The sequence below is a fragment of the Opisthocomus hoazin genome, chromosome 20 (genome assembly GCF_030867145.1).
Source record: "Opisthocomus hoazin isolate bOpiHoa1 chromosome 20, bOpiHoa1.hap1, whole genome shotgun sequence".
Lineage (NCBI taxonomy): Eukaryota > Metazoa > Chordata > Aves > Opisthocomiformes > Opisthocomidae > Opisthocomus > Opisthocomus hoazin.
Window position 1 is genome coordinate 5,405,133 of NC_134433.1, and position 27,625 is coordinate 5,432,757.

The 27,625-nt window shown below is 56.5% G+C and overlaps 1 protein-coding gene across 4 annotated transcripts in view; it reads right to left on the reverse strand.

The window, feature by feature from the left end:
* RNF43 (ring finger protein 43) overlaps positions 1 to 27,625 on the reverse strand; it is a 68,031-nt gene that overhangs the window by 13,095 nt on the left and 27,311 nt on the right. For 3 of the 4 annotated variants that reach the window (XR_012765919.1, XR_012765918.1, XM_075440283.1), the window contains exons 2-6: positions 8,762 to 8,884; positions 4,153 to 4,227; positions 2,406 to 2,537; positions 1,813 to 1,914; positions 817 to 1,149 (exon numbers count right to left, since the gene is read on the reverse strand). Coding sequence is in view for 2 of the 4 variants with exons in the window: in XM_075440283.1 (XP_075296398.1) it covers positions 817 to 1,149; positions 1,813 to 1,914; positions 2,406 to 2,537; positions 4,153 to 4,227; positions 8,762 to 8,884 (765 nt within the window). In the remaining 2 variants the exon portion in view is untranslated. The remainder of the gene's footprint in view (positions 1 to 816; positions 1,150 to 1,812; positions 1,915 to 2,405; positions 2,538 to 4,152; positions 4,228 to 8,761; positions 8,885 to 27,625) is intronic. The other variant, XM_075440284.1, reaches the window with a different exon arrangement.

Sequence of the window (27,625 nt, forward strand, 5' to 3'; positions counted from 1 at the left end):
GATCTGCAGCCCAGCTTTGCATGGAGGAGGCTGTGCAGCAGCTCTGGTTCTGCTCGCTGTGTCCAGCTCTGGGCTGTGAATGTCCAGAGGGGTGCTAGCCCTCGGGAACAGAGGGGTTTCGGCCTGAGTGCTTTGGGGAAGCAAACCCCACTCTTGGCCCGTGGTTTCAACACAGACGTCTTATGGACATTTTACCCTACAGCGACAGCTGGAGACCCGTCTTTACGGAACCTGAATCTGCAGGCAAGCGACTTCAGCAGGGGCAGGGCTTTTTGGCCAAGGGGCAGGCAGACCTCCATCGCCACCGGTCACAGAATCACAGAATCACAGAATGGTCGGGGTTGGCAGGGCCCTCTGTGGGTCACCCAGCCCAACCCCCTGCCCAAGCAGGGTCACCCAGAGCAGGGGGCACAGCACCGCGTCCAGGCGGGGCTGGAATATCTCCAGAGAAGGAGACTCCCCAGCCTCCCTGGGCAGCCTGGGCCAGGGCTCCGTCACCCTCAGAGGGAAGAAGTTCTTCCTCATGTTCAGACGGAACTTCCTGTGCCTCAGTTTGTGCCCATTGCCCCTTGTCCTGTCGCTGGGCACCACTGAAAAGAGCTTGGCCCCATCCTCCTGACACCCACCCTTTAGACATTTATAAGCATTTATTAGGTCCCCTCGCAGCCTTCTCTTCTTCAGGCTGAACAAGCCCAGCTCCCTCAGCCTCTCCTCGTAGGGGAGATGCTCCAGTCCCCTCATCATCCTCGTAGCCCTCCGCTGGACTCTGTTCAGTAGCTCTTCATCTTTCTTGAACTAGGGAGCCCAATCGCTCACCTCGAAGTTCTCCACAATGCGCTGTGGTGTGACAGACTTGGGAATCGCAATCACATTTCTCTGGATCTGGAAGCGAAGGACCCTACCCAGCCCTCCGGAATCACTGAAGGAAACATCCCAAGGGCCTCCCGCCCCTGCCAGAGCCGTGGCTAGCCCGCAGCCGTGCCCGCAGCCTACCTGGCCCTCGCTGAACTCCTCCAGGCAAACCGCACAGACCGGGGCTGAGCTGCAGCTGCTGGCCGAGTCCCACCGCGACGCCTGCCGGCACCTCGCCTGGTACTTGCGCGTGGCCAGCTGCCCGATGGCCTGCATGGTCTGCTGCTGCAGCGAGTCCTGCCGGGGAGAGCGGAGGCTTGAAGGGGAGGCTCAGCCTTACCTTGCCATACCTCTCACCGCTCTCCCGTTTTTGAAACGGGATTATCAGGGATTTGGGGGCAATACGAATTTCCAGAGGTGACTTTTCATCTAACGTGGCTTAACCAGAGTGGGCTTTGTCACCAGCAGGAGACATCTGGCACTGGGCATTCCAAATCTCTCAGCAGCGCTGAACCTTGAGCCCCAAAGGCTTGTCTTTCTATAGGACAAATGGGGTATTCTCGAATCTGGAAATACATCTGACTCTGGAAAGATGATTATTTAATTTGTTAGTTTCTATTAAAAATACTAAATCTTTTACTCTCTATCAGTACAGACAATGCTGTTAAAATCAAGAGCTTGTGGGCCAGCTCTGCAGCTTTGGGTGCTGGGACAAGCTCTGAAAGGTGCTGGGACTGCAGGCAGCAGTGCTGGTGGGGTGGCAGGAGGAGAGCAAGGCCACGGCACCGGGGATGCTGCCAGCCCGTCTCCGGATCGCTCCGCTCATCCCTGGGCCGCTCCTGCCTCACGTGGCCACATCTTCAGTCCCCACAGAGGCACCTTTCCCCCCCCCACCCTGGCCGTTCCTGCCCTTCATGCGTTTCTGCTCGCTCTGACACATCTGCTCTGTGAGATTCCTACCTGAGTCCTGTTCAGCTGGCACTTTGTGCGGACAACAAAAATCAAGATGATGACGACCACAGTGCTGACCACCGTGAGAAGAATCCACACGTCGTAGTCTGGCTGTGGGTACAACAGGAAAGAAATCACCCTTGGGTGGCAGGGGTGGGAGTTAGAGGCTAGGCAGGGGAATCCCCAGCTCCTCCTGACCATCAGCCTTTGAATACGTGATCCTTGGCCAAGCTCTACCTCCTTGCTCTTTACAGGTAGAAGAAAAAGGGTTCAGACTTTTTTGTACATCCTAGCAGGAGTGGAATTTCTCTCTCTTGAAGCATATCTAGAGGCCACAGTCTAAGACAGCACAAGATGAGAAAGTCCAGGCTTGGTCTCACCTGAAGAGACAGGGAATCACCTCGCCCCACTCGTGATATTTAAGCAAAAGAAACTAAATAAGCTACATAAAAGGCATCTGAGCCTTTATCTGCAGCACATCAAAGGGCTGCGATCTCCATCCCTGGGGAGGAAAGCTCGGCATCTTCGGGGAAGTCCCATGCCATGGCTGAGCAGCGTGGCAGGGAGGGTACGGCAGGCAGTGGGAACGGTGTGTCTCTCACCCAAGCTGGCGGCTCCTTGACCTCGATCTTCACGTGGGCCTCTCTGTTCTTGTTCACGACGCCCATGAGAAGCTCAGCATCGTGGCCCCTGATGAGAACCACAGGCTGGCTCAGACCTCTGGGCTTCCTCAGCTGTAAAGAAACGAACACAGTGAGAGAAGGCCCAGAACAGCCTGAAACAAGGACTGCCCCTGCTCCCCCGGCATGTCGGGCTCCTCCCGACGCTTCCTGCACGCTCCTCGCAGACTGACTAATACCCCAGACTTGCACTATCCCTCCGTGATGAAACTGGATGGAAGCTCCTCATCTTTCACCAGCTCTTCAGCATGGCTTTCTTCATTTCCTCCAGTCGTGCCTCCTCATGCACAGCTGGACACTGCTCGGTGTCTCTCGTGCTCCTCTTTCAAGCCCCTGTGCAGAAGTCCTTGGTCTCTCCTCTCCCACGGGGTAACTGCTAACGACGCTGCCGAGCGCTGCCTTCGCTACAGAAGTGCTTCCCCTTCTTCTCCTGCGAGACCCATCGGTGGTCCCTCTCCTCCCTCTGTGATCTGCAGGACGTTCCGCTCGTTTCTGATCATACCTGCAGCTTTCCACCACGGACACGTAGTCCCGGCAGCTGGCTCGGCAAGTGCCCGGGTCTGCTCTCTCCTCCAGTCTGCCCGGAACCAGGGTGGCCATCGGACCCACCCGCCACCACCCACACCCCAGCGAGCAACCTCGGCATCGCCTCACAGGCCTGCACTCGCTGCTGCACTTCTCTGGCATCAGAAATTCAGTTGTACGTGCGTGAAAGAGCCACGAGGGACGGATCCAGCAAGCAGGGGTCAGCCCAGAGTTTTGACAAGCTCAGGCACCAGCTCCCCTATCTCTCCTCTTATCCAATGCTGGATGCTTTTCATTATCGCTTGATTATTTCTCTGGGGAACCTATTCCTTCCCAGAGATGACAGCAGTGTTGGTGGAAGGAACCTCTGGAGGCCTCTAAACCAATGTTCAGCTTGCAGCAGGAGTATCACCAACAGCATAGCAGGGTGACCGTGACTTTGCCTTGAAAACTCACAAAATCATCTCTCCCCTAAGGTACAGCAGGGCTGTCTGTACAAGATGGGATCAGGTAATCTGTGACCTCCCACGAGGGAGCATCCAGCTCCTGGCAGAAAAGCTCAATCGACCAGACACTGTCATAGAATCACAGAATAACAGAATCACAGAATCATAGAATGGTTTGGGTTGGAAGGGACCTTAAAGCTCATCTGGTTCCAACCCCCCTGCCATCAGCAGAGGCATCTTCCACCAGCCCAGGGTGCTCAGAGCTCCATCCAACCTGGCCTTGAACCCTGCCAGGGAGGGGACAGCCACAGCTTCTCTGGGCAGCCTGGGCCAGGGTTCCACCACCCTCATGGAGAAGAATTTCTTCCTAACATCTAATCTAAATCTGCCGTCTCCTGGTTTAGAGCCGTTCCCCCTTGTCCCATCACTGTCCTTTCAGAGCAGCAAGGTGCTGTTCACAAGGTGCTGGCCTGCTTGTGCCGCGTGGAGATCGGGGTGTGCCACGGAGAGAGCGAAAGGGAACAGCTCTGTCTGCGTACACAGACGAGCTGGGCGAGAGCTGACGGTCAGAGCCGGCCCGCGGGACCCTCCCGGGACCTCCCGCTGCGTGGCGGTGGCTGCTGGGTCCTGACCTGGGCGCACCTGGGGATGGGACAGGGCCGCTGTGGTTTAGCTGGTAACATCAATGGGGTCTGTACCTGATCTGCAGCGCTTTCGTCGTCGGTAATGTCAAAAAGGATCGCACGGGCTCCACGCTCCCCCGCCAGCTTTGCCTGTCCAAAAGAACAGAAGCTTCAGTGGACATTTTGGATTGTAGCTCTGCATTAACATCTACCGCTCGGATGTGTGTTTGCCTCCCTGGCTCTTCACGGGACAAAGAAGCACCTGCTGCTTCAAGCGAGAAAATAGTTTGCATCTTGGTTTCTGTACCTGTGCTGAGCTGCAGTGCCTGCTCAGCTAGAGCTCCGCGGTTCACGGATGGTTTCTCCCTATAGTTGTGGAGGAAAATTAGTTGGTGGGCTGCTGGCACAGCAACCCACAAACCAAAACACCCTCCCCAGCAATCTGTGCCACGTGCCCCTTTGCTTCAGAGCTGGATTTGCTGGGGAGGGATCTGCAGCCCCCTTAGCCCTGCTGACCACTACGCAACGGCCCCGTCCCAGGGCAGCAGAAACCTCCGCAGGTCCCCGCTCCTCACCCCGGCTGCACCAGCTGTGGGCTGACCGGGGACCTGACTCCCATCCACATTGATGTCCCCACTCCCTGTCCCCCACGTTCGTCACGGAGGGGCTCAGGCGATGCCCGGGCTGCAGGTCTGCTCTGGGATGGCTTTTCACAGCCCACCGGCGAGGAGTTCAGCTCTGAGACCCACCCAAACCAGCACACACGCCACCCCGCTGAGGTCAAAGCACCCTGCCTGGAGGACTTTGCGGGGTCCCCCGCGTCCTCCCACCGAGCCCTTCGAGCCCTCCAGGCAGGCATGGCAGCCTCTTGTGAAAGGCAGACGGGGAACGTGAACAAAGTGCAGGGCTGGGCCGCTGTTACTCACGCGGAGCCCTTTGATGTGCGCGTCCCGAGCGCCTGTGCAAACAGGGAGCTGCCGAGCCGCCATGGCAGCTCACCCACTGCGTGGCCAAACCCCGGCTCAGGGGCCAGAGGTCGGTGCCACCGCTTCCCAGCTGCGATATCAAAGGCCGGGCGCCGGCGGGGCCAAGGCGAGGGGCATTCCCGGCGGAGCGGGTTCAGCTCCAGCCCTCGCTCGTGGGTGCTGGTTGCTTCCACGCATCTCATCGGGGAGGAGCTGGGCACCGGGGTCTGGGGACAGGGGCGAGGATGAGAACGGAGGTGCAGATGGTCGGGAGGACCATGGAGATCAAGGGCTGAAGGCTCCAAGTCGCTGACTTTGACTCTCTTGGGTTTGGTAGTCCAGATGAGGAAGCGGGAAAAGTGGGATCAGAGGCTCGGGGCAGGGATCAGAGACTGGGGTCCTGCCTGGCATCGAAGGGGCCTCAGCGTTTGCCAGCACCAAAGAAGAAACAGGACTTTCAGATAGTGACGTCCACCTGTTGGAGCCAGGCACGCTTTGATGAACCATGAACAGCCCTGCAAAGATTTTATGCTGCTAAAGACACCGACCATGGGGAAGCGAACAGCTGAGACGGGACAAGTGGCTCTTCCCAGCATCCTTCTGGCTCCTGTTGCAAAGCACACGGCTTTTGTTCAAGCTATTCGCAACCTGCCTGCTGCAACCATCTTCTGAGTGCTTGCTGTCCTTGCGCCGGATCTCGTCAGCCACACGGCACGGCTGACCTCCCTCTTTGAGGACTGAAACACTTTTGGTGCAAATATGTATTTGCAGGATGATTTAGGAGGTTTCGGCAGCCTGTTAGCCAGCCTTGCAATCAATGGTTCACTCAGAAATAAAAAAAAGACACCACAAACATTGCAAATGATGCATCAGAAAGAAGAATAAATAACTCTGAATTGATTCCAGAGGAATTTTCCACGCCTCCCTCTCCCCTGGCAGATCAAACACCTTCCCGGCTGGCTTTAGCTGGGGATGCTGAAGCGGTGCGAGAACCGAAGAGCGGAGAAGCAGAAAAGCGGATCAGGTGGCTGGTGGAGTCACCCTCACGCGGGGCTGGACGGGGCTGCCGGCGTGCACCGCCTGGCTGGCTGGCAGCGAGCGCAGAGGGGCTTGGCAGAAGCTTCAGGAGGATGGAGAAGCAGCCAGACAGCAACCACAGGGGGATGGGGGAACCGAGGTACAAGGCAGGGGCTGGGGACACGGCCAGTGTCAGAAGCATCTGCCTGCATTTCATGGTCAAACGAGTCCTGTCTGGGGGGAGGAGAGCTGTGAGCCTCGCTGGCTGAGATCTTGGAGCAGGACTACCCGCAGGCAGGATGGCAGCCGATGTCGCGTTCGGCTGGATCTCAAACCCCAGCGCGGGATGCGGCTCTGGTGACACAGCAGTGATGGCTAAAGGGCAGTGAACCGTCACTCTACCAAGTCGTGAGCACGGCACTGAACGGGGGGGTTCATTTGCTTTGGGGGGGGTTAGTGGTCCTGGAGAAGGGGTCCAGGCTAGTGAGGATGGCCCCAGTGCAGCAATGCCCCATGTCTTGTCCTCCCTGTGCAGACCTTGGGACCTAATAAATGCTTATAAATATCTGCAGGGTGGGTGTCAGGAGGATGGGGCCAGACTCTTTCCAGTGGTGCCCAGCGACAGGACAAGGGGCAACGGGCACAAACTGAAGCAGAGGAAGCTCCAGCTGAACCCGAGGAAGAACTTCTTCCCTGTGAGGGTGACGGAGCCCTGGCCCAGGCTGCCCAGGGAGGCTGTGGAGTCTCCTTCTCTGGAGATATTCCAGCCCCGCCTGGCCGCGGTGCTGTGCAGCCTGCTCTGGGTGACCCTGCTTGGGCAGGGGGTTGGGCTGGGTGACCCACAGAGGGCCCTGCCAACCCCGACCATTCTGTGACCTTCCTCAGCCAAACCCTGGGATCAGTAACACGCTGGTACTTCCAGTGCTGTGATCAGAGCCTCCAAGATTAAGGGCAAAACCAGAAAAACAGCTTTGAAACCTTTTAGGTTCTTAAGTGGAAGATGAGTCTTTGAAGCTGCTCCTTCCTCCTGTGCAAGACCCTCCACGGTAGCTGCACTGACCAAACCAGCCACGGCTGCCCCTACTCTCAGCATCCTCCCCTGTGAGACGCGGCAGCCTGGGACCACGGCAGCGCGATGGTCACGTCTGGATGGACACGGGAGAGCTGGAGGACCCAGCTGCTCTCCCTGCGGCGCCTGCAGAGCCCTGGCTCTCATGTCTGTCACAGGCTGTGCTGGAAGCCCTCGGGTTCGGTCTTCATCCCACCATCCTCGTGCATCACTACCAGCCACCGGTGGGACCAGGCCATTTTCCAGATGTGGGGTGACTGATTCCAGCACGATGGCTTGTGCCAACCGCTGGCATCAGCTCCAGAGCAGCAGCAAACCCAGCTCAGGCTTTCACCCGGGTCCGGAAAGGGACAGGCACTGCCGCCCGGCTGCCCACGCAGCTGGGGGGAAGCAGCCCCGAGGCGGCACATCCACCCCAGCAGCACAGCCCTATCCCTGCTCTTCACAGAATCACAGAATCACAGAATCACAGAATAGTAGGGGTTGGAAGGGACCTCTGTGGGTCATCCAGTCCAACCCTCCTGCTGAAGCAGGGTCACCTACAGCAGGCTGCACAGGACCTTGTCCAGGCGGGTCTTGAGTATCTCCAGAGAAGGAGGCTCTTGTCGCCACAGCCTCTGTGAAAAAAAAACTGCTGGGCAGGAACAACTGCTTGGGCGAAGTTTCGCCTGCCCTCCGCAGCCGAGGTGCAGGGAGGATGGAAAAGAACCCCATCCCCAGCATCCTGCTGCCAGCAGAAGGCAGACAAGAGAGGTGGCATCACCTGAATGCAATCCAGACAAAGCCAAGAAGAGCTAAACAAGGTTTTTTTCATGTTTGTACGGTGCTCGTGGAAAACAACACAACATTTAGTACAGAGACAATAAAAGGACGCAGTGAACCACTGAAGAAAAAACTTGTGTTAGCCTTATCCACATAACTTTATCAGAGACGCCAAGATTTTAAAGCTGAAAATGACCCTCGTTCCTACCTGACTTCCTTATTACCAGAGAATTGTACCAGTGACCTCAGCTTTTGACAGACACCGTAACTGCCATTTCACTAGGGCACCTCTCCATGGGAGACCTGAGCTGAAGCCCCCTGAGATGTCCCATCCCTTTGCAGGGCGGATGGTGGCCCACGCTGTTAAGAGTCGTGGCCCACCACTAAGTCGTCTGGTTTGCATTTGTCTGAGTTGCTCAGCACCGATTCTTCACCTGTCTCATCCAGTGAAGTATTACAGTATTACTTTTAAAGGCAGGACCACAGAAGACGTTGCCTGTGTCCACGTTTTCCCTCAGGGCAGAGAGCATGGGGAAACACAACCCCCCTCAACAGGCCAGCGAGCAAGGGGAGGCTGCAAGACAGGAGGGCACGAGGCTGCCAGGCAGCAAAGCGTATGGGACGCTGGGGAAAGGTCTGAGCTGTCCCAGAAGCAGCCAGGTTTGGGAAAAATCCACACCTTTTACAAAGCCAGGCAACCCAAAAAATAAGGTCCCCTTCTGCCAAGGACCCTGCTCTATCCTTGTCCTTTTCTTTCCTCCACCCTCCAACAGCTCTTTCCTACCCTGGTGCCTCCTCCTGCTCTCCCTCCTTCCTCCACCACAGGTTTTGCTTCCCAGGCGGGTGCCGTTCGGGGCATTTTTGCACCTACCTTGTTAGCCAGCGACAGGCAGGGGTTGGGATCCCGATCCGGCTGCTCAAGCTTGACAATGGTGATGAACCCCGACTCGGTGTGCTCATCCTCGCTGGTGTTGCACAGGGACAGCGGGTGGGACTGCAGGACAAAAGCAAAGGCAGACTCAGATCTTGGGGCTCAGCACGGCAAAGGAGGGCATCACCACCGCCGCAGCACCCCGCAGCCCTGTCAGAGTGTCAGCGAGGCTCTGAACAAGGAGCAAATCACTGTCAAGGTTGTGGTCCACCAGGACAACGTCCCAGAGAAAGGCGGAGTTTCTACGTTTCTGGTGGCTGCACTTGGGTCTGACTTTGTCCCAGGCACAGCCACGCAAAGTCAGGGCAGCCGGTGAGACCACAGCCCTTGACTTCTGGGTCTGAGCATCCCTACGGCACAGGTCCTGGTGCTGCGAGCACTGCCAGCCTCCTCAGGCCACGGGACTCTTGAGGAGCTGCTGGAGAGAGTCCAGCGCAGGGCTACGAGGATGAGGAGGGGACTGGAGCATCTCTCCTACGAGGAGAGGCTGAGGGAGCTGGGCTTGTTCAGCCTGGAGAAGAGAAGGCTGCGAGGGGACCTTAGAAATGCCTCTAAATATCTGCAGGGTGGGTGTCAGGAGGACGGGGCCAGACTCTTTCCAGTGGTGCCCAGTGACAGGACAAGGGGCAACGGGCACAAACTGAAGCACAGGAAGCTCCAGCTGAACCCGAGGAAGAACTTCTTCCCTCTGAGGGTGACGGAGCCCTGGCCCAGGCTGCCCAGGGAGGCTGTGGAGTCTCCTTCTCTGGAGATATTCCAGCCCCGCCTGGACGCGGTGCTGTGCCCCCTGCTCTGGGTGACCCTGCTTGGGCAGGGGGTTGGGCTGGGTGACCCACGGAGGGCCCTGCCAACCCCTGCCATGCTGGGGTTCTGTGACTGCCTGCAGCCAGCTTCCTCCCTGCCAGCGCCCTGGGCAAGGCGAAGGCGACCCCAGAGAAACCAAACTTCTGGTGCCTTCAAAGATTCAGCGCTTCTTGCTTCTCAGCCACCAAACTCCACAACGTTATGACAGATTTGCAGAGGTGAAGCCAAAGGAAGGAGTGAAAAAACAGAGAGAGCAGTACCAGAAATGAGAAAGGCAAGGAAAAGATCCCAGTGACCACATGGAATCACAGAGTGGTTTGGGTTGGAAGGGACTGTATAGATCATGCAGTCCACCCCCCCTGCCATGGGCAGGGACCCTTTCCACCAGACCAGGTTGCTCAGAGCTCCATCCAACCTGGCCTTGAACCCTTCCAGGGATGGGGCAGCCACAGCTTCTCTCGGTAGCCTGGGCCAGGGCCTCACCACCCTCATGGTGAAGAATTTCTTCTGAACATCTAATCTAAATCTGCCCTCTTTTAGTTTAGAGCCGTTCCCCCCTGTCCTATCCCTACACACCCTTGTGAAAAGCCCCTCTCCATCCTTCCTGTCAGCCCCTCCAGGCACTGGCAGCTGCTCTAAGGTCACCCCAGAGCCTTCTCTTCTCCAGGCTGAACAGCCCCAACTCCCTCAGTCTGTCCTCATAGCAGAGGTGCTCCAGCCCTCAGATCATCTCCGTGGCCTCCTCTGGACCCGCTCCAACACCTCCATGTCCTTCCTATGTTGGGGGGCTCCAGAGCTGGACGCAGGACTCCAGGTGGGGTCTGACGAGAGCGGAGTAAAAGGGCAGAATCCCCTCCCTGGCCCTGCTGCCCACGCTGCTCTGGTTGCAGCGCAGGAGTGTGGGAAACAAGCCAGGAAGCTCAGCCTTACAAACCAGGAGGACTAGGGCAGGCTTCGTGTCTGGCGTCGGTCCCGACGCGTGCCCGGAAGGCTTTGCCGACCCTGCAGGCAGTGCTGCGGGAGCTGGGGAACGGGGCAGGCTGGGCAACAGCCGGACGGGGTTTCCTCCTCCCTGCCAGCTGCTCCTTGCAGAAATCCAGCTGCGGGGGAGAGGGACAACGGGGCTCGTTTCACCTAGCTTCAGACACGCCGATGTCACCTCTTAGCGTCGCAGGAACAGGTCCTGCCAGGGAGCGCGACTCACCCGGGCAGCTCTCAGCCAGGTCCTCCAGGAGGACACGCACCATGCCCGCTCCTCGCTGCCGGCCAGAAAGCAGCACAGGCGACGGAAGCCTTCAAAAGCCGACAGAGACGAGCAGCACCTCTGCTCGCTCTGGGATGTAAAATGTCCTGGGCCCGGCGAGAGCTGGAGATCGGCTAAAATCGGCTGGGGCTGGGTGCTCGGAGCTGGTCCAGGGGCAGGCTGGAGCATCCCTGCCCTGCATCCCTGTCCTGCATCTCCCCTCCAGCTCAGAGCCACCGAGGGACACCGGTGTTGACTCCCCGAGCTCCGGCGAAGCCCCCGGGGCTGCAGTGGGAGCTGCCACGGCGTGGGGGGGGGCTCTCTGCCCGTCCCAGGTCCCACGGGGGAGCCCCGGAGCCCGAGCCCACAGCTCCGGCAGCCCCAGCCCTGATAGGGGATGCCCACTGGAGGGAGGGGTGACCCCAGGGGAGGTGTCGGGGGGTCCCCAGGAGGGAAAACTTGGATCCCCTCGGATCACACGGTTGTACCCACTGGAAAAGCACGAGGCAGGCTGCTGGCAGTGACGGGGGTGTGCAGCCCGTGCAGCCATACAGCCCGGCACCGATTCCGAATCCACAAGCGCGCCGGCACCGCAGAGTCCGGAGGCACCACAAAACCCGAGCGCTGCATTTTGTAGCCCTAAGTCCTGGGGTATAAAACAAGAACAGGTCTTACGAACCGACGAAAGTGAGTTAAAATGGTGAGGACTGAAAAAAACCCAAGAAACCCACAGCCACAGGCGTGTGGGAATTGCCTAGACCTTGAGGTAGGCAACACCTCCAGTCACCAGGGCATGAAGACATCAAAGCCCAGACTCTCAGCTAGCCTTCAGCAGCTCGGAGGCCGAGGTTAAGAGATGGCACCACGAGTAGGAGCTAAGACATAACCTGCTACACGTCAAAATACTGCAGAGGGTAGCTCTGCTCTGATGAACTGCTGCGTGCCTTTGACTGGCAGCCCCTCACCCAGCTTTCTTTTGGGGTCTTCCTCTCTAAATCCATAGCAATATTAGAAGAAAAATGTCAAAACGCTATATAACTTAGACTTCAGACTTAAAGACGCTGGAGAGAGTGCAATCGCACCACGCCAAGCACCACCAACTCCAGAAATTCAGGTTTCTGGGGAAGCCATCCAGTCCGTCACGACTCGGGAGCGCGCAGGGGAGGCTCCCGAACAACCCCGTGCGTCACTCGCGCATCGGCGGGCGCTGCCTCCGCCGAGACCGACACGGCGTGGAAGCGCCCGCGATCCCGCGGGCTTTAGCAAGCAATCTCATTACTTTTACACTCTGTTTGCTTGGCTGGGAGCTCTCCAGCTTCGCATTAATACATCCTTTTAATAATCGTACAAAAACACCAAACTGGAAATGCGAAGAGCGCGTCTCGTGATATTTCTACTAACTCGGAGTAACCCTGTTGTCGGCGTTACCGAGCCTGCTCCGGGTCGCAACCTCGCACCGCCGCTCCCAGGGCAGGGACCCTGCAGGGCAAAGGGACCGTCCTGCACGCAGGGCACGGAGCAGCCCCTCTGCGACGAGGATTGCCGGGCCTGATCGCAGCCTTAATGACAAACACGGGGAGTAGGAGCAACGAGCTAAGCTGCTGCGGCTCCAAAGGAGTGCGGGGAGCACGCATAAAATGCTGGTGGTGGTTCTGGACAGGGACCCAGCTGGTGAATCTGGAGAAGACCCACTGATGGACACACCAAAACCTTCCCTTTGATGATCCATGGAGACTGGGCACTGTGGTCCTTTCCTCTTTCCCTCCGGGATGCCCACCCTCGCTGGTCAAGCCAGAGTCCTTTGCCTCGGGCATTGCCACCGGGGCACGATGGCACCCACGAAGGGCACGGGCAGGCAGCCGAGAGCACCGGGAGAGCAACAGCCACGCCGGGTGCCTGCAGCCGAGACCCCTCCTCACGTGGGCAGCTGGACACGGAGCCGAGGGAGACGAGCAGCCCCCTCGTTATTCCGCGACGAGCCCCTCGTCAGACCCTAACCACCGCTGGGGGCCGAGCCCAGGCGCTTCCTCAGCACTCTGTGCGAGGTGACCAGGGGACAGCTCGGGAGGGTCCTTCTCCGTGCCGGGGACACACGCGTCACCCACCCCAGCGACGTGCTCCTCCGCTCTCTGCTCCAGACGACCTCGCCCCCCTCTTCCCACCATCTACTCCTCCCGTTTGGTCCCCCACAGGCAACTCCTCCAGCAGCAGCAAAGCAGCAAGACCTGGCTCTCACTGTCTGCATCCCACAACTGCATTTCTGGGCACTTCATCTGCCCCTGGCCCTCACACTGTGAGTGAGCGACCACGGCTGCACACAGTGCTCACAGAACAAGGGCAGACTCGAAAAACAACCTCAGGATGAGGCGGAAAACCAAATATTCTGAGATTCCTCAACGCAGAGGACTCACGCCGCAAGAGGTGGCCCCGGCCGCAGAGAGAGGATCGAGGGATCCCTCTGAACGCAGACCCGTGCCTGCGTGGCTGCAGACGGGCTCGCGAGGGTGGGAGGGATGGGTTGCTGCAGGCAGAGCATCCCCCGCTCTGCTGGGCTGGGCTCCTCTGCAGCCACCACCAAGAAGCCATTTCTTCTTACAGAAAGCCTCTCTGAACTGGCAAAGGACAGGCAAAATCCGGTATGTTCATATCCAAAATTAAAGAGGTCTCGTGCACGTTGCCTAAATCCCACCACGGTCCTGGACCAGCGCTCCCAGGGCTCCCAGTCAGTGGACGGACCTCGACGGGCGTTACGCTGGATCCCACAGCGCTGCTCCAGCCGGGGCTTCCCCGCTCCAAGTCACGTCGATGCTCTGCCAGGCCCTGCTCCCAGGACGATGCTGCCTGGCTCTGGGATCCCAGAGGTGGGGTTGGGTTTAACTGGTTCCCTGGCAGTGTCTGGACCCAGTCGTGGGTGATTCAGCACTGCCAGCTCTGCCCTTACCCTGGCCCTGGCACTGCCTGTAGGACACTGTCAACCAGACCTGTAAAGCTGCTGGCTTTGTCACTCCATCTCCCCCTGTCACCCCGTCAGCAGGGTGCAGAGCTCCTCCGCAGCCCCTATGTGCTTGCTACCACTTTTTTTTTTTTTCCCCTGTTTCCTCACCCCATGGCATCTCCTTCTCTTCTACCTTTTCTGTCCACACCACCTCTCATAAAATACTGACTTTCTCTTTTCTAACCTATCCTTGCCATCTTTCCCACTTCATTCCCACCAGACCCACTGCCTTCACACCACCCTGTCTCCCCGGCCGTGCCCACACCGCTCACGGGTTGTACCGAGCAGCCAGGAGCTCAGGGGACGTGGAAAGGTCCAGGGGAAAGCCAGGCGTAGAGAGGTGCTCGATCCTCACTTGGGGGCTTCATTTATAAAAGAGCAGAAAAACCCCACGACCCTGAGAGGCCACGTAGCCCACTTTGCTGCCCGAAGGCAGGATCAGCCAGACCTGAAACATTCCTCAGAGACACTCGCTCGACCTGTTTTCGAGACCTCCGAAAAGGGAGACTCCTCACCCACCCCAGGGCTGCCTTCTCCTTGACACCGGAAAGTATTTTCTAACGCCTCACCTGAATTGGTTTTGCTGCAGTCTAAGCCTATTAATTCTCACCGAATCAACTATGCTTACAGAAAGGAGATTATTCGCTTCCCCCCCGCCCCCAAGAACCATTTAAACCTTTCTGTTCCCCTTTTGCAGGAGTCTTTAGGGAGAAGGGCTGAGAAAGAACTCGGCGAAGGAAGGTCCCTGACAGCCTCGGTTTTCTCTGTGAGGGAACTCGGAGCACTTCACAGCCTCCCTTCACGGGCATGATCCAAGAGGATTGATTTGGTCTGAAGTGGCAGTAAAAATGTTACGACCAGCCAGTAAAGTTGACATCGAAAAGAAAGGAAGAGAAGAGGACAAGAGAGTGTTTGCCAAAGGGCTCTGGAAAAATCCTGGACTAAACTGGTGAACTGTTAACACCAACATATAACTCATCACTGAAGTGACCAGAACACCAGAAAGACTGCAGGCAGCAAACACCAAAGAGGGCAGATTTAGATTAGATGTTAGGACGAAATTCTTCACCATGAGGGTGGTGAGGCACTGGCCCAGGTTGCCCAGAGAAGCTGTGGCTGCCCCCTCCCTGGCAGGGTTCAAGGCCAGGTTGGATGGAGCGCTGAGCACCCTGGGCTGGTGGAAGATGTCCCTGCTCATGGCAGGGGGGTTGGAACCAGATGGTCTCTAAGGTCCCTTCCAACCTTTACCATTTTATGATTCTATGATTCTGTAAGTTGAGAGCAATGCAGGGAATGGCACGTCAGTAATCCTGACATCCCTGCCGAAGAAACTGGTAAAAACCCAGCATAATGCAGAGAAGGGAAGAACTAACTGCGCTTTGGAAAAGAAGAGTGCTGCTTCACAGCCCCACGGAGTTCCTCAAGGCCGTGAGCAAGAGTGGGAATAAAGGCAGTTCAGTTAATGCCGTGCCCTGGTATGGCCTCTCCTGCTCTCCCGCAAGGTCAAGGCTATGGAAGACGAGAGGACAGCACGCAGTACCACCCAGGGTCATCTCCAGAACCAGAGAAAGAAGCAGGTCAGCCTTTACCACGGAGTTAACTTACCAGGACAGTCCCAGAAGTAAACTGCGTTGTCCAAACACTCACAAGGATTTGGACAATGAGAGGAATGGGGAAGTGGCCGAGGTTTGCAGTAACACACAAATATTCCAGCTGGTAAATATTCAAACTGGCTGCAAAAGGATCGCACGATACTGAGTGACAGACTGATAAAAGATGTTAAAAAGCACAAATATGAAAAAATGTATCTAGCTATGTTACACAGGGATGAGCTCTAGGTTAGCTGTTCATGAACAGGAAAGATCTTTGAGTCGTTGCACGGAGCTTTATGGAAACTGTTGCTGAATCACCCAAAGCCATCCAAAGGCAAACAGACTGACTGTTAGGCATTTCTGTAAAAAAATAAATTAAAAAAGAAAATCTGGTAGATAAAGCTGCAGTGTGTCACCGTCTCAAATATTAGAAGAAGTCCTGCTCGTTGCATCTTAAGCAGCGGGCCCTGTTTCTGTACAATAAGAGATTAAGTGAACAAGAATTCTTCAGCTTGGTACAGATGGGATATGTCAGAGCTACATAAACCCACTAAAAATATGGAGAATCCACAAACAAAAGACCAAGAAGAGCCATTAAACGCAAAGACGCAGACAGCAGCCCCGGCGCCGGCCGCCTCCGAGCGCGGAGCCGCAGAGCAGCATCGCTTGGTGTCTGCCCCTTCCCTGCACGTCTCGGGGCTGCGCGGGGGAACGGCAGACGCGGGGGCTCTGCCCCGGGGCTGGGCGCCCGCGTGGGCGCTCGCCAGGCAGCACCACGGGCCGCACGCTCACCTCCCCGCCGGGAGGCTTGTGCCACGGATATTTGGGCTGGAAACCACAGAATAGAATAAAAATGAGATTCATGGTGAGTGCCAGAGAGCCGGGAGAGCTTCTTCCACGCGGCGGGCTCCTGCAGAACATGAGCGGAGCCAGCTGCCACCTCACCTCTGGGGACAGCTGTGTGGCTTCTGACCACCAGCCATCAGCACTTCTGCTCTCCCTCCCGCACGCATGCCACCAGCTTGAATCCCCCGCAAGACCTGGGGGGAATACCCAAGAGCGCAGGGACCTGGGTGTCCTGGTGGACAACAGGTTAACCATGAGCCAGCAGTGTGCCCTGGCTGCCAAGAAAGCCAATGGGATCCTGGGGTGCATCAAGAAGAGTGTGGCCAGCAGGGCGAGGGAGGTTCTCCTTCCCCTCTACACTGCCCTGGTGAGGCCTCATCTGGAGTACTGTGTCCAGTTCTGGGCTCCCCAGTTCAAGAAAGATGAGGAGCTACTGGAGAGAGTCCAGCGGAGGGCTACAAGGATGGTGAGGGGACTGGAGCATCTCTCCTACGAGGAGAGGTTGAGGGAACTGGGCTTGTTCAGCCTGAAGAAGAGAAGGCTGCGAGGGGACCTTATAAATGCCTACAAATATCTGAAGGGTGGGTGTCAGGAGGATGGGGCCAAGCTCTTTTCAGTGGTGCCCAGCGACAGGACAAGGGGCAATGGGCACAAACTGAGGCACAGGAAGTTCCGTCTGAACATGAGGAAGAACTTCTTCTCTCTGAGGGTGACGGAGCCCTGGAACAGGCTGCCCAGGGAGGCTGTGGAGTCTCCTTCTCTGGAGATATTCAAGACCCGCCTGGACAAGATCCTGTGCAGCCTGCTGTGGGTGACCCTGCTTGGGCAGGGGGATTGGACTAGATGACCCACAGAGGTCCCTTCCAACCCCTACTATTCTGTGATTCTGTGATTCTGTGACTGGAGAAGCGTGCAATGATTTTGTTCCGGACAACATGCCCTCCCGCTGCTGAGGCTCACGCCGGGAGCGTTTTGCCTGTGCCGTTGGTGCCGCAGTCTGCGGTGGGTGGAAGAGGCTTGCTGGAAAGGCTCCCTTGGAGGTGAGCTGCGTGACAAAACAGAAAGGAGCCCGGCAGAGGAGAGGAGGGAAGCCAGGAGCTGAAGGCATGGCCTTGTGAGGATGCACAGCATCTCGGGCATCGCCGCACCACGCCTGCTTGTCGTTTGGAGACACCTTCTTCCCACCGACCTGCCCGCTTCACCCAGTCGTGCCACGCCACTGCCACAGAGCGTGAGCTCGTGAGGGCAGGACACAGACATTTCTGTATCTGTGGATACCAAAGTCCGGCTCAGTGCACCCTCTCCCCTGCTGGAAGTCTGTCAGGGAGGCTCTGGGCTGAATAACTTCTATTCCTTCACAACTTTCTATTCCTTCACTACTTTCTATTCCTTCATAGGCTTCAAAAGCACAAGTGGAAGTGCTCCACTACCCTCCTCCCCGTCTTTGCTGCTGACATTCACCTTGCTGTGAGAACTATTGGCCCAGACCCCCTGCTGAGGTCTATCAGGAGATGGAGACGGGGAACCTGCAGTGGGATTGCTGCAGGCAGGAGCGGGGCAGAGGTGCCAGCTCCGACAGCCAGACGTGTCCCCACACGGCGCATCCCCCGCCGGAGTCAGAGCACAGGCACTGCCACGGCCGCGGCACCGGGAAGCCCCGGGGCACCTCTGTCCGGCCGGGGCCCGGCAGCTGCCTCGGTCTCCTCACCTACACCCCGCATCACTGGAGCACTGATGGACACAACATGCTCGGCCTGCGGTGCGGGGAGCCCCAGGAATGCTCCTGCTGGGACACCCCACCGCCAGATCCGCCTCCTTGGTCTCCCCCAGCACTCACGCCAGGCAAACGTCTTTATTCCTGTATGAGAGAGGCTCTTCAGGGTTTATCTTAACCCTTCAGCTCTACCAGCTCAACAGAAGCCCCTCTTACACCAAGACCACTCTGCTCTGTAGCTGCTGCTCTACGCACAGACACAGCAGCAGAATGAGGGGACGCTATCGAAGGTACAGGAGATGCTGCCAGGAGGCCAGCATGCAGCCACAGCGGGGCTGAAAAGTGCTGTGGGGTGCTGCTGGAAGGACACAGGAGGATGAGGAGGGATGAGGCTGGGAGACGAAGTGGGCGTTAACCGTCAAGAAGGTGGAAATGGCTGGTTGGAAAAGGAAGAGAATGGCAGAGTGTTTCAAGAGGCTCGAGGAGAAATTGCAGCTTCCATGACCCCTGGGCATGAAGCTTAGCCATCAGGATATGGGGCTTGTTAATTTACCTGCATAAAGTTTCAAGAGCTGTTATAACAGCAAACACACCTTACCCACATGTGAGTCACAGACAAACACGTTCACTGATAACACACGCATTATTCTGAGAGATTCAGGTCCTACCTCAAGGTGCGCACAGCTCCGACAACCATCCGAGTCCCCTGAAGGAGTGGCGAGAGGTGGGAGAGGAGACAAAGGAGCTGCCAGCTGCCAAGGCAACACCCCTGCGCTTGCTCCCGTACGCGTGCTCATCAGCTTCACTATCTTCGGCCCATCTCAAGGGTCAGCAGTGCCCGAGGGTTTGAAACAACAAACCAGTCCCTAACCAACAGCTGCATCTCCTTCTCCTTTTCATTACAAAGCCGGTGAGCAGCAAAGAGAAGTGCTGAACCCCAAGAGGGACGTTTCTTTGATTGTCGCATGCGCAGGATTAGATGGTTTAAGTGAGTCACCAAGTCTGGATCTTTTCGGTCTAACTGCACAAGCACGGCCGTGGTGTTGGAGACAACTCTCGCGACACACCTCGCTGTCCTACTCACAGCTCCGCTGAAGTCTGCTCGCCTATGGACAGAGAGGTCCAACCCAAGGGAAGCAAGCGTCACTTCTAGCACAGCCAGCACGATGATAGTATGGGCCAATAAGGAAATTTTTGGCAAAGTTTCATCACAGTGTTGGTTAAACTCTCTCTCTCTGGTCCACACATCCATTTTGGACTATGAAAGGCAAAGGGAGGCTTCTCTGGTCAGCCCTGACTCACACCACTAACGGAAAGCAAAGGCAAGGTGGCCCAAGTCACAGGAGAAGAGCTCCCGCTGCCTCCGAGCGCACTGCAAGCAGGCCAGATTCACACCCCGGTCAACAGCACCCAACCCACGCCGACCTTGCTCACCTCGTACGCCTCAGAGGGCTCAACTCGTCCCCACTCTGGGGGACAACGCCACCGGCAATCCACATAATTCAAGGCCCTCTTACACAACAACCTTCCGCACTGCGCTGACAGTGGTTTGGAGGTTAAAACTGCTCCACAAAACCCACGCAAGTCCTGCCCCTCAGCAGCAGCTCAGAGCGCTGGTGAAACCCAAGCTGTGCAGCCAGCATGGCAGCCCGGTGGCATCCCTCCCACCACGCAAAGCACCCAGCTCTGTTGTCACCTGGGACTAGCTTAGGAGTAGCATAGACCTACGAGGTCTTCCACAACTGATCTGTCAAGCGTCTTTACAGGAGACAGCTCTGACCCTAAGAGCAGCTCTGCAGGGATGGGCCAGATGCAAAGACTCATCCAGACCCTGATCACTTTACCGCAGAGGCTGGAGTATCATCTCCTCAGCCAGCAAGCTTCTACAGCGGGTCTCAAAGTTAAAGCCTGGAAAGTCGATGCCACAACGAGCATTTTTGCTCCTCTAGAAAGGAGATAACAGAACTAGAAAAGCAAAGACTGACAAGCAAATTCTCCTTGAGGCAGATCATGCCATAGCGTCTTCTGAAGCATCACACATCTCCAGGTGGGCTGAACTGCTCCTGGAAGGAGACCACAGGGCTCTCCCGAGGTTGACGTGGACTGGGGAAACCTCTAGGACTCTTCTGAAGGTGAAGCTCAGCAGCAGTGTTGCCTCCACCGTTGCTTGCCGACTGCAGGGCCCTGACGTGGACCTGAACCACCATTTCTGGAGAAGCCAGCAATGGTCTGGGGAAGCCTTGCCTGGTCACGGGTGAAACACGAGCACTTGTGTGAACCTGTGTTCACCAGCAAAAAGCTGCAGCAGGAGATGGGCACGGGCTGGAGGAGTCACCCCAACTGCGCCCTGTGGGGGGACATCGCCTGGTCCCCTCCCCCTCGAGCACCCCCGGGCTCCGCCGCCTCAGCCAGGTGCAGAACAAAAGGAAACGAATGATTTAGTTCTTGCCTCAGCGCGGAAGGTTTGAAGGTCGGCCGTTCCGCGCGGCGCTCATTGTACGGCCAGGCCCTGCCCGCAGACCTGCAGCTACAGCCGCCTCGCAGGGGCCGGGACCGCACGGCTGGCTTCTGCGCGGGGAGATGAAAGGCTTTCTTCTAATGTAATAACTGACGGCCTCTTCAGTGCCGTTTGAACTGTTTACAGACCGAGTTAACGATTACAGGCAATGTGTACCTTGGCTGCTGCCCAAAATTCTTACCCGCCCGTCAGATATTATCAAAGAGCCCTTCACTGCTGGCCTGGAGTCCTTCCAAAGCGCAGCGCCGAAATGCCGGCGTAGAGGAGGGGCCTTCGGCGCTCGATCATGAAGCCCAAGCTAGAAAGTCGCAGATCTGCTCTGGCAGGGTGTCCTGGGGACCGGCCACCGAGTCACGTAGAGACACGGGCACACCCGAGAGGTTCCTGAAGCCCCTCGTGCCCATGGGTCCATGCGGGGTGGGCTCTTCCCTGCAGGACATCACCCAGGGCTTTGCCTGTGATGGCTCCCAGACCTTCTCCGAGGACACCACGCAGCCCCCGAGCTCCGGCTCTGCAGGTTTCCCTCCCTGCACGAGGTCGCTGCCGCCCATACCTCGTTCCTTACACGTAGCCCGGGTGGTTGTGTTAGCGCCGGTGCTTACACAGCTTAAAGCTACTCCTGCCAAAAGCGTTGTCAACACCCTCATGCCTAAGAGTGTGGACAAGAACAAACCAGGTGGTGGGAGATTAGATAAAATCACTTCCATTGTTATTTGTAGCTGGAAAAATGCAGGTGTAGGTATAAAGTCTGGCTAGATTTCGGTTAGAAAACAAGCCCCAGCTCTCTGGGGCAAACTGCACCGAGCCTGGAAATCCCGCTGAAACGAAGGGATGCAATCAAGAGCTGGCAAGCTGCTCTAATTACAGCTGAGTAACGCAGAGCTGCACTGAAGCAGCACGGAGGCTGCAGAGCAGACGGCTTCCGAGGCAGGGAACGCCGCAGCTGCAGAGCCCGGCTGCGTCCCACCGCCGGTCCTGCGCCCGCGGGAACACGGGCGGGTTCAGCGAGAGCAGCAGTGAAGCTCCGCGCTGGGCATTGCTCCTACAACTTTCTGTCAAGAGACAACTTCCTAAATACAACTAGAAAAAAATAAACAAAATCCCCACTTCAGATACAAAGGTGCCTCACGGACCACCAGTCCCCCTCACCAATGAACTTTAGGCTGTAAAATGCTATTTATAGAATCGTAGAATCATAGAATCATTAAGGTTGGAAAAGACCTCCAAGAGCATCAAGTCCAACCATCAGCCCAACCCCACCATGCCTGCTAAACCATGTCCCCAAGTGCCACATCCACACGGTTTTTGAACCCCTCCAGGGATGGGGACTCCACCACCTCCCTGGGCAGCCTGGTCCAAGGCCTGACCACTCTTTCAGTAATGACATTTTTCCAAATATCCAATCTAAACCTCCCCTGAATCAACTCGAGGCCATTGCCTCTCATCCTATCGCTGGTTACCTGGAAGAAGAGACCAACCCCCCATCCTTTCAGACAGCTGTAGAGAGCAATAAGGTCCCCCCTCAGCCTCCTCTTCTCCAAACAGAAAAACCCCTGTTTCCTCAGCTGCTCCTCATCAGACCTGTTCTCCAGACCCCTCACCAGCCTCGTTGTTCTTCTCTGGACACGATCCAGCCCCTCCATGTCCTTCTTGTAGTGCTTCTTTAATACTGTTCACTAGACCGCCTGCAGACTGAGCTACCGTGGCTTGAAGGTATCTGCAGACCACCGTTAAAAACCCTCTGCTTCAGTCCAGCCCAGGGTTTAAAAGTCCCAGCCACACCAGCAGCACGGACTGCTGCCTGCCGGGACGCTGCAGCAGTGCTGGTACGCCAAAAGCTCCCTGTGGAAAAGGCCAGATAATAAAAACATGAAAATTTATGTTAAAATTCTGCTCCCATGTTCCCAAAATGAGGCCTTTTGTCCTGCACTAAAACCACAAAAGCGTCTCTTTCGCAGGCTGACAAGAGATGGAGTTTCCAGCGGATGCTCTCCAGAGAAGGGCTGATGCCTTCATGGGGTGCCAGCGGTGTGCTTGAAATACGACGTATGTCAGCAGGGCCCAGGCGTAAGGACGCAGAATGAATAGGTAAAGGAATTAATTACTTGCTTTTTAATCACATACCATACCGGCTTCCCATTGTTTCATTGCTTCAGATGTAGGTTGTTTCAAACAGGGATGAGAGAGTGGCTGGTGAAGGACACAAGGATCTCTCTTGTTGGATGTTGCAGTATTGCCAGGAGACAGAAATGTAGATGCAAATATATTTGCTGTGATTTGATTCAATAAAACTTGCTAGCACAGTGCAGTACACTCCAAAAATTGGTTCCTCCTACGCTTACTTGCTAAGACATGAGTTCAGGCCCTCTGGGATCCGCAGTTCCCTGGCTGCTATCGATGACATCACTGACATCTAAGGAGCTGCAGGAATGCCGAGAATGCAGCTCCGGGCTCCCGGGGATGCTGAGCTCATCAGCTGCTACAGGAGGCACGAAGGATGGGGTGTCTGGGTCGCAGCCCTGCCTCACGTACAGCCTTCCCCTCCGGTGCACACGCGTGGGCTCTTTCCAAGGCCACACAACCCATGGTCACACAAGGTTGCACCAGTTTAAACAGTGAAGTCGGAATTGTTTGAAAATTTATTCCACCGATGTCTTCAGATGCTGAGCAGAAACGAGAACTTCAGCACAGGCACACGGAGTCAGACCTAAAGCTGGCACAACTCTGCGACCCGTCTCTCCCAAGCCAGCAGAGCCCACTCAACGAGCGGTCTTCCCTTTTTTAGACCTTTCCTGCATTCCTGGAGCTACTGGGCTGGAGGATGCACCCAGAGCAGGCTTCCTAACAGCCTGAAGGGTTTCACAAACACCTCTCCATTCCCTTTTTGCCCACTTACACTTTCTTCCGCAACATCCTCTGCAAACGAGCTCCACAAAGGATTTCAGCTAAGTCAATAACCTTTTTTTTTTGACTGAAGCTGTTCTCACAGGAGACCTCCAAGCGTGATCTCTGTTAGCTCTGAGCTGCACCTGGGACTCTGACCATCCTCGCTGCGTGTAACCGAGCGTGCATCCCGCGGAGTCCAGCCACTGAAGGTATCACAGACGCACAAAGAGCTGGGCTGGCACGCTGAACAAAGCTTGAAGCAGGTAAGCATAAAACTCTTCCCCCTTGTTTCAGCCTGTTGGGAGCCTCTGAAGACTCCAGCATTCATCACCAAAGGGCATGTCTCCACGTGGAGGTGCTTAGGGACAAGGATGACACAGCTCTTGGCCCGGTACGCGAGAGGCTGAGGCCAAAAAGGTGAAGAAATTTCCGTTTTCAGCCACCTCTGCTGCAGTGCTCGGAGCAGAACAAGCTCATTTGTCAAGGACAAATGGGGCAGAATGTGAAATAACTTCCCTGCTCAACAGAATCTCATCCAGGAGAAGATTACCCACCCACTGCCGCTGCTCAAGGCCACCCAACAATTTGACCAAACGTTAGTTTGAAACGGTGCAGACCGACTGGGCTCGCGCAGCTTTTTTCACGCTGCAGAGTGGGAAGGAGCCGTTCACAGCCCGTTTGTCTGAGGCAGAGAAAGTTGCGACATCACCTCCTCTGGAAGATCCAACTCTCGTCAACCCGCGTCTCCTTAAGAGGGCACAGAGAGCGAAAAGGAGGATGAGTGCTGGGATAACGAGGGCACCTGGAGTCACAGTAGTTAGGGCTACAAGACGTTCAGAAAGGAGAAAAGCCCTCCTGCTTACAGGAGGGAAGCTTCTCTCTCTCAACTCTGGTTATCACAGACTAGGAGACGTGACGGATGGAGCTGCCAGCCCCACACCTGCCAATTCTGTTTTTTTTCTGCTCTTTTCTTCACAACAACGCTGGTCCCTGCCAGAGAAGGACCACTGGAAAAGAGAGTCTAGCCCTGTCTAGAGCTTCTGACACAGCTGCTCGGAGACAGAGCTGCCCTACGTTGTGTAAAACCAGCCATCTACACCTGGAGTTGACTCATGCAGACTCCGGTTCCTAGGCTTGATCGCCTTTTCTCCCGGTTCCGAAGGGTGGAGGTGGTTGTCGCAATCACAGATTCTCCCTCTGTATCTGCTGCTTTTCATCTTGCTGCACTCCCTCTCACCGAGGCAGGACGTCTACCCAAGGGTTTATCACACAGCCGTGCTGGAAGCACAGACAACAGGTTTTTAACATCGTATCTCATCCCTCCGTGCCGTAAGACTCCATACTTCTGCCCTGATGGCCTGTGAAGATGGCAGGTGCCCATCTGCCAGGGAAGGAGAGAGCTCGTCCTCGCAGCTCCCATCGCCAGCGCCACGCCTGGTCCTTGCAACGCCAATTTGCATCTCTCTCTCTGCAGAAAGCAAACTCTCCATCGAGCTGTGCCTCGCTGGCACCCATGTTACAGAATTACAGAGTGGTGGGGGTTGGAAGGGACCTCTGGGGTCACCCAGCCCAACCCCCTGCCCAAGCAGGGTCACCCACAGCAGGCTGCACAGCACCACGTCCAGGTGGGTCTGGAATATCTCCAGAGAAGGAGACTCCACAGCCTCCCTGGGCAGCCTGGGCCAGGGCTCCGTCACCCTCAGAGGGAAGAAGTTCTTCCTCGGGTTCAGCTGGAGCTTCCTCTGCTTCAGTTTGTGCCCGTTGCCCCTTGTCCTGTCGCTGGGCACCACTGGAAAGAGTCTGGCCCCATCCTCCTGACCCCCACCCTGCAGATATTTATAGGAATTTATAATATCCCCTCCAGCCTTCTCTTCTTCAGGCTAAAAAAGCCCAGCTCCCTCCACATGGAAACCGCTGAAGTCTCTGTTCACGTCTGCCTGCAAACTGCGGCAGGGCCAACCCCGCGTCACGGCCCAGCTGATTTCTCCCCCTCGGCACAATTCAGTTGATTTTCCCACCAACACTCCCTAACGTTACACTGCACAACGTGCATTTACACCGCCCGAAACACCCAGCCCTTGGTTTCCTCACGCATTCTGCATCACCGCCACCGCGTAAGCACAAAAAGCCACTGCAGCCAAAACCTTAGAGCCTGCAGAGCACGGCTTCGATGGTTTCTGTTGTATTAGGAATCGGGGCAGCGCTTCAGAACACAGGGATAAATCATTAACAAGTCATTATTGTTCACAGGTATTTTTGGCAGGAAACCACGGAGGTCAACTCGGACAGACTGCTGTGGGGTGGGGGGGGTGGCACTGTTCCTGAAGCAGCATTCAAACCCTCCTCCAATACCAAAAACCAGCCGGGAAGTGACCTTCCTTGCTGAATGGAGTCACCAAGAAGAGTGGCACAGCCCCTCCTTCCCGCTCTTCTTGGCTGGAGCTTGCTTCCCGCGTCTGTGATCGGAGCCTGCGAAGCCCCTGCCATTCTCCTGGCACACCCGAAATGACAGCGCCGTTCGTCACCCGCAGCCCTCGCAGCGCGGGCAGGCTGACAGCCCCAGCAGAACTTCTCATTCACCGATCCTCTCATCTCCCACCTCGCATCCACCACTTCTGCTACCGGGGGCTGGGGAATTCCCAAGCGCTGCTGCTTCTCCTAGGGATCTGTCCACGGATGGCTGCTGCTCATTCTGCGGAAACCTGCAGAGACGCCCGCTTCTGTAGAACCCATCAATCATTCCTGTAGAGCATCAATCATTCCTCCCACCCCCAGCAAAAACCATCACCTTCGCGGGCTCCGCACCGCTCCCGCTGCTGCAGGGGCACACGCGTGTGCGGGGAGAGGGTACGGGTCCACACGCCGCGTGCTCCCATGGCCACCACTGCTGGCCGACAGCTGAGCACCCATCGAGAGCCCTCCCCACGGTGAATATTCCGGAGGCTGATCCGTCCCCACAGCTGCTGGCGCTGCCGGACGCTCCAGCTCCATGGAACACGATTTATTCTCGTTGTCATTCCGTTTCCTGCGCCGGTGGCCAGCTGGCCACCGACCCCATTGCTGTTTAGCTGTTGGAAATCAAGTGCCAAAGGACACTTTCTGAGCATCACGATGTGGCAACCCCTCCGACTGCGTGGATGTGGTCGTTTTAAAGTTAAGCAAGCGAACAGTTCAGACACAAACAGCTCCAAGGCTGCTGAGTGTTGTTCAGTGTGTGCTCCTCGCTAGGAGATACAACACCAAGATGGGGCCACCTTTAAAGCCCTGGAAACCTCCTACAAAACGCCATGGAGTCGGGCCAGCTGCTCAGACTGTGTGCCCAGCAAGTTCTGGATGGCTCGGTGGTGACTTTTCTGCTAAGGAAAAGTACTTTCAACTTTGACATTTAAAAACCGCCCTTTGTAAGCAGAAAAAAATCCCGTTCCAAACTCACCAGCTTCTGGAGACGTTCGTGGAAGCCAAGAAAACCAATCAGGTAACCGAGTCCAGCTCCTGAGCCCACGCTTCCATCTTTCTCTAAAAAACATTGACTCCACCCCCACAGACCCAGGCAGGGACGTGGGCACTGCAAAGGGCAGCAAGAGCTGCTTTCCAAAAGCCTGAAGCACGGTCAGGTAACTCAGAACAGTTCTTCTGCCCTGCCCGAGGGTGCCAGGCCCCCCACTCCTCGTATCCCGAGGGGGGAGGCTGTGCCCCCAGCCGCCAGCCCTTCTTGCTGGTGATGCTCCTCAGCAACCTGCCCACCACCCCGCCCCGTCTTCAGCCTGAAATCGCAGCTGGGCTCTCTAGGCTGCAGCTTCACCTGAGCTTTGAGAAACTTTTTGCTTTAAGAGGCTTAAAACATAGATGTAATCGCAGCCTGAAAGAGCAAAGAAATGAACAGCAACAGTTACTGGCTTCGTGGTAGGACTATGAGACCTGGGCTACAAACGGAGGCTGTAATCTGTCCAGAAACAGGGGCAATGGGATTGGGAAGGGTGTAATATTTCCATCACTTACGAGGACGCTGCAGGGCATCTCTCTGTGCTAAAAATGGCGAGTTCCCTATCTCCCACTATAAACCACTTGTAACAGCGATGGCAGATGGGTAACTGCTCCAGGAGGTGCTGGTGGCAGCTGCTCTTCAGGGCTGGTAGAGCCCAGGCACTGGCCGCACACGTTGCACCCTCCCGAGGACAGGAGTGACGCCTGTCCTCCCCAGCAGCA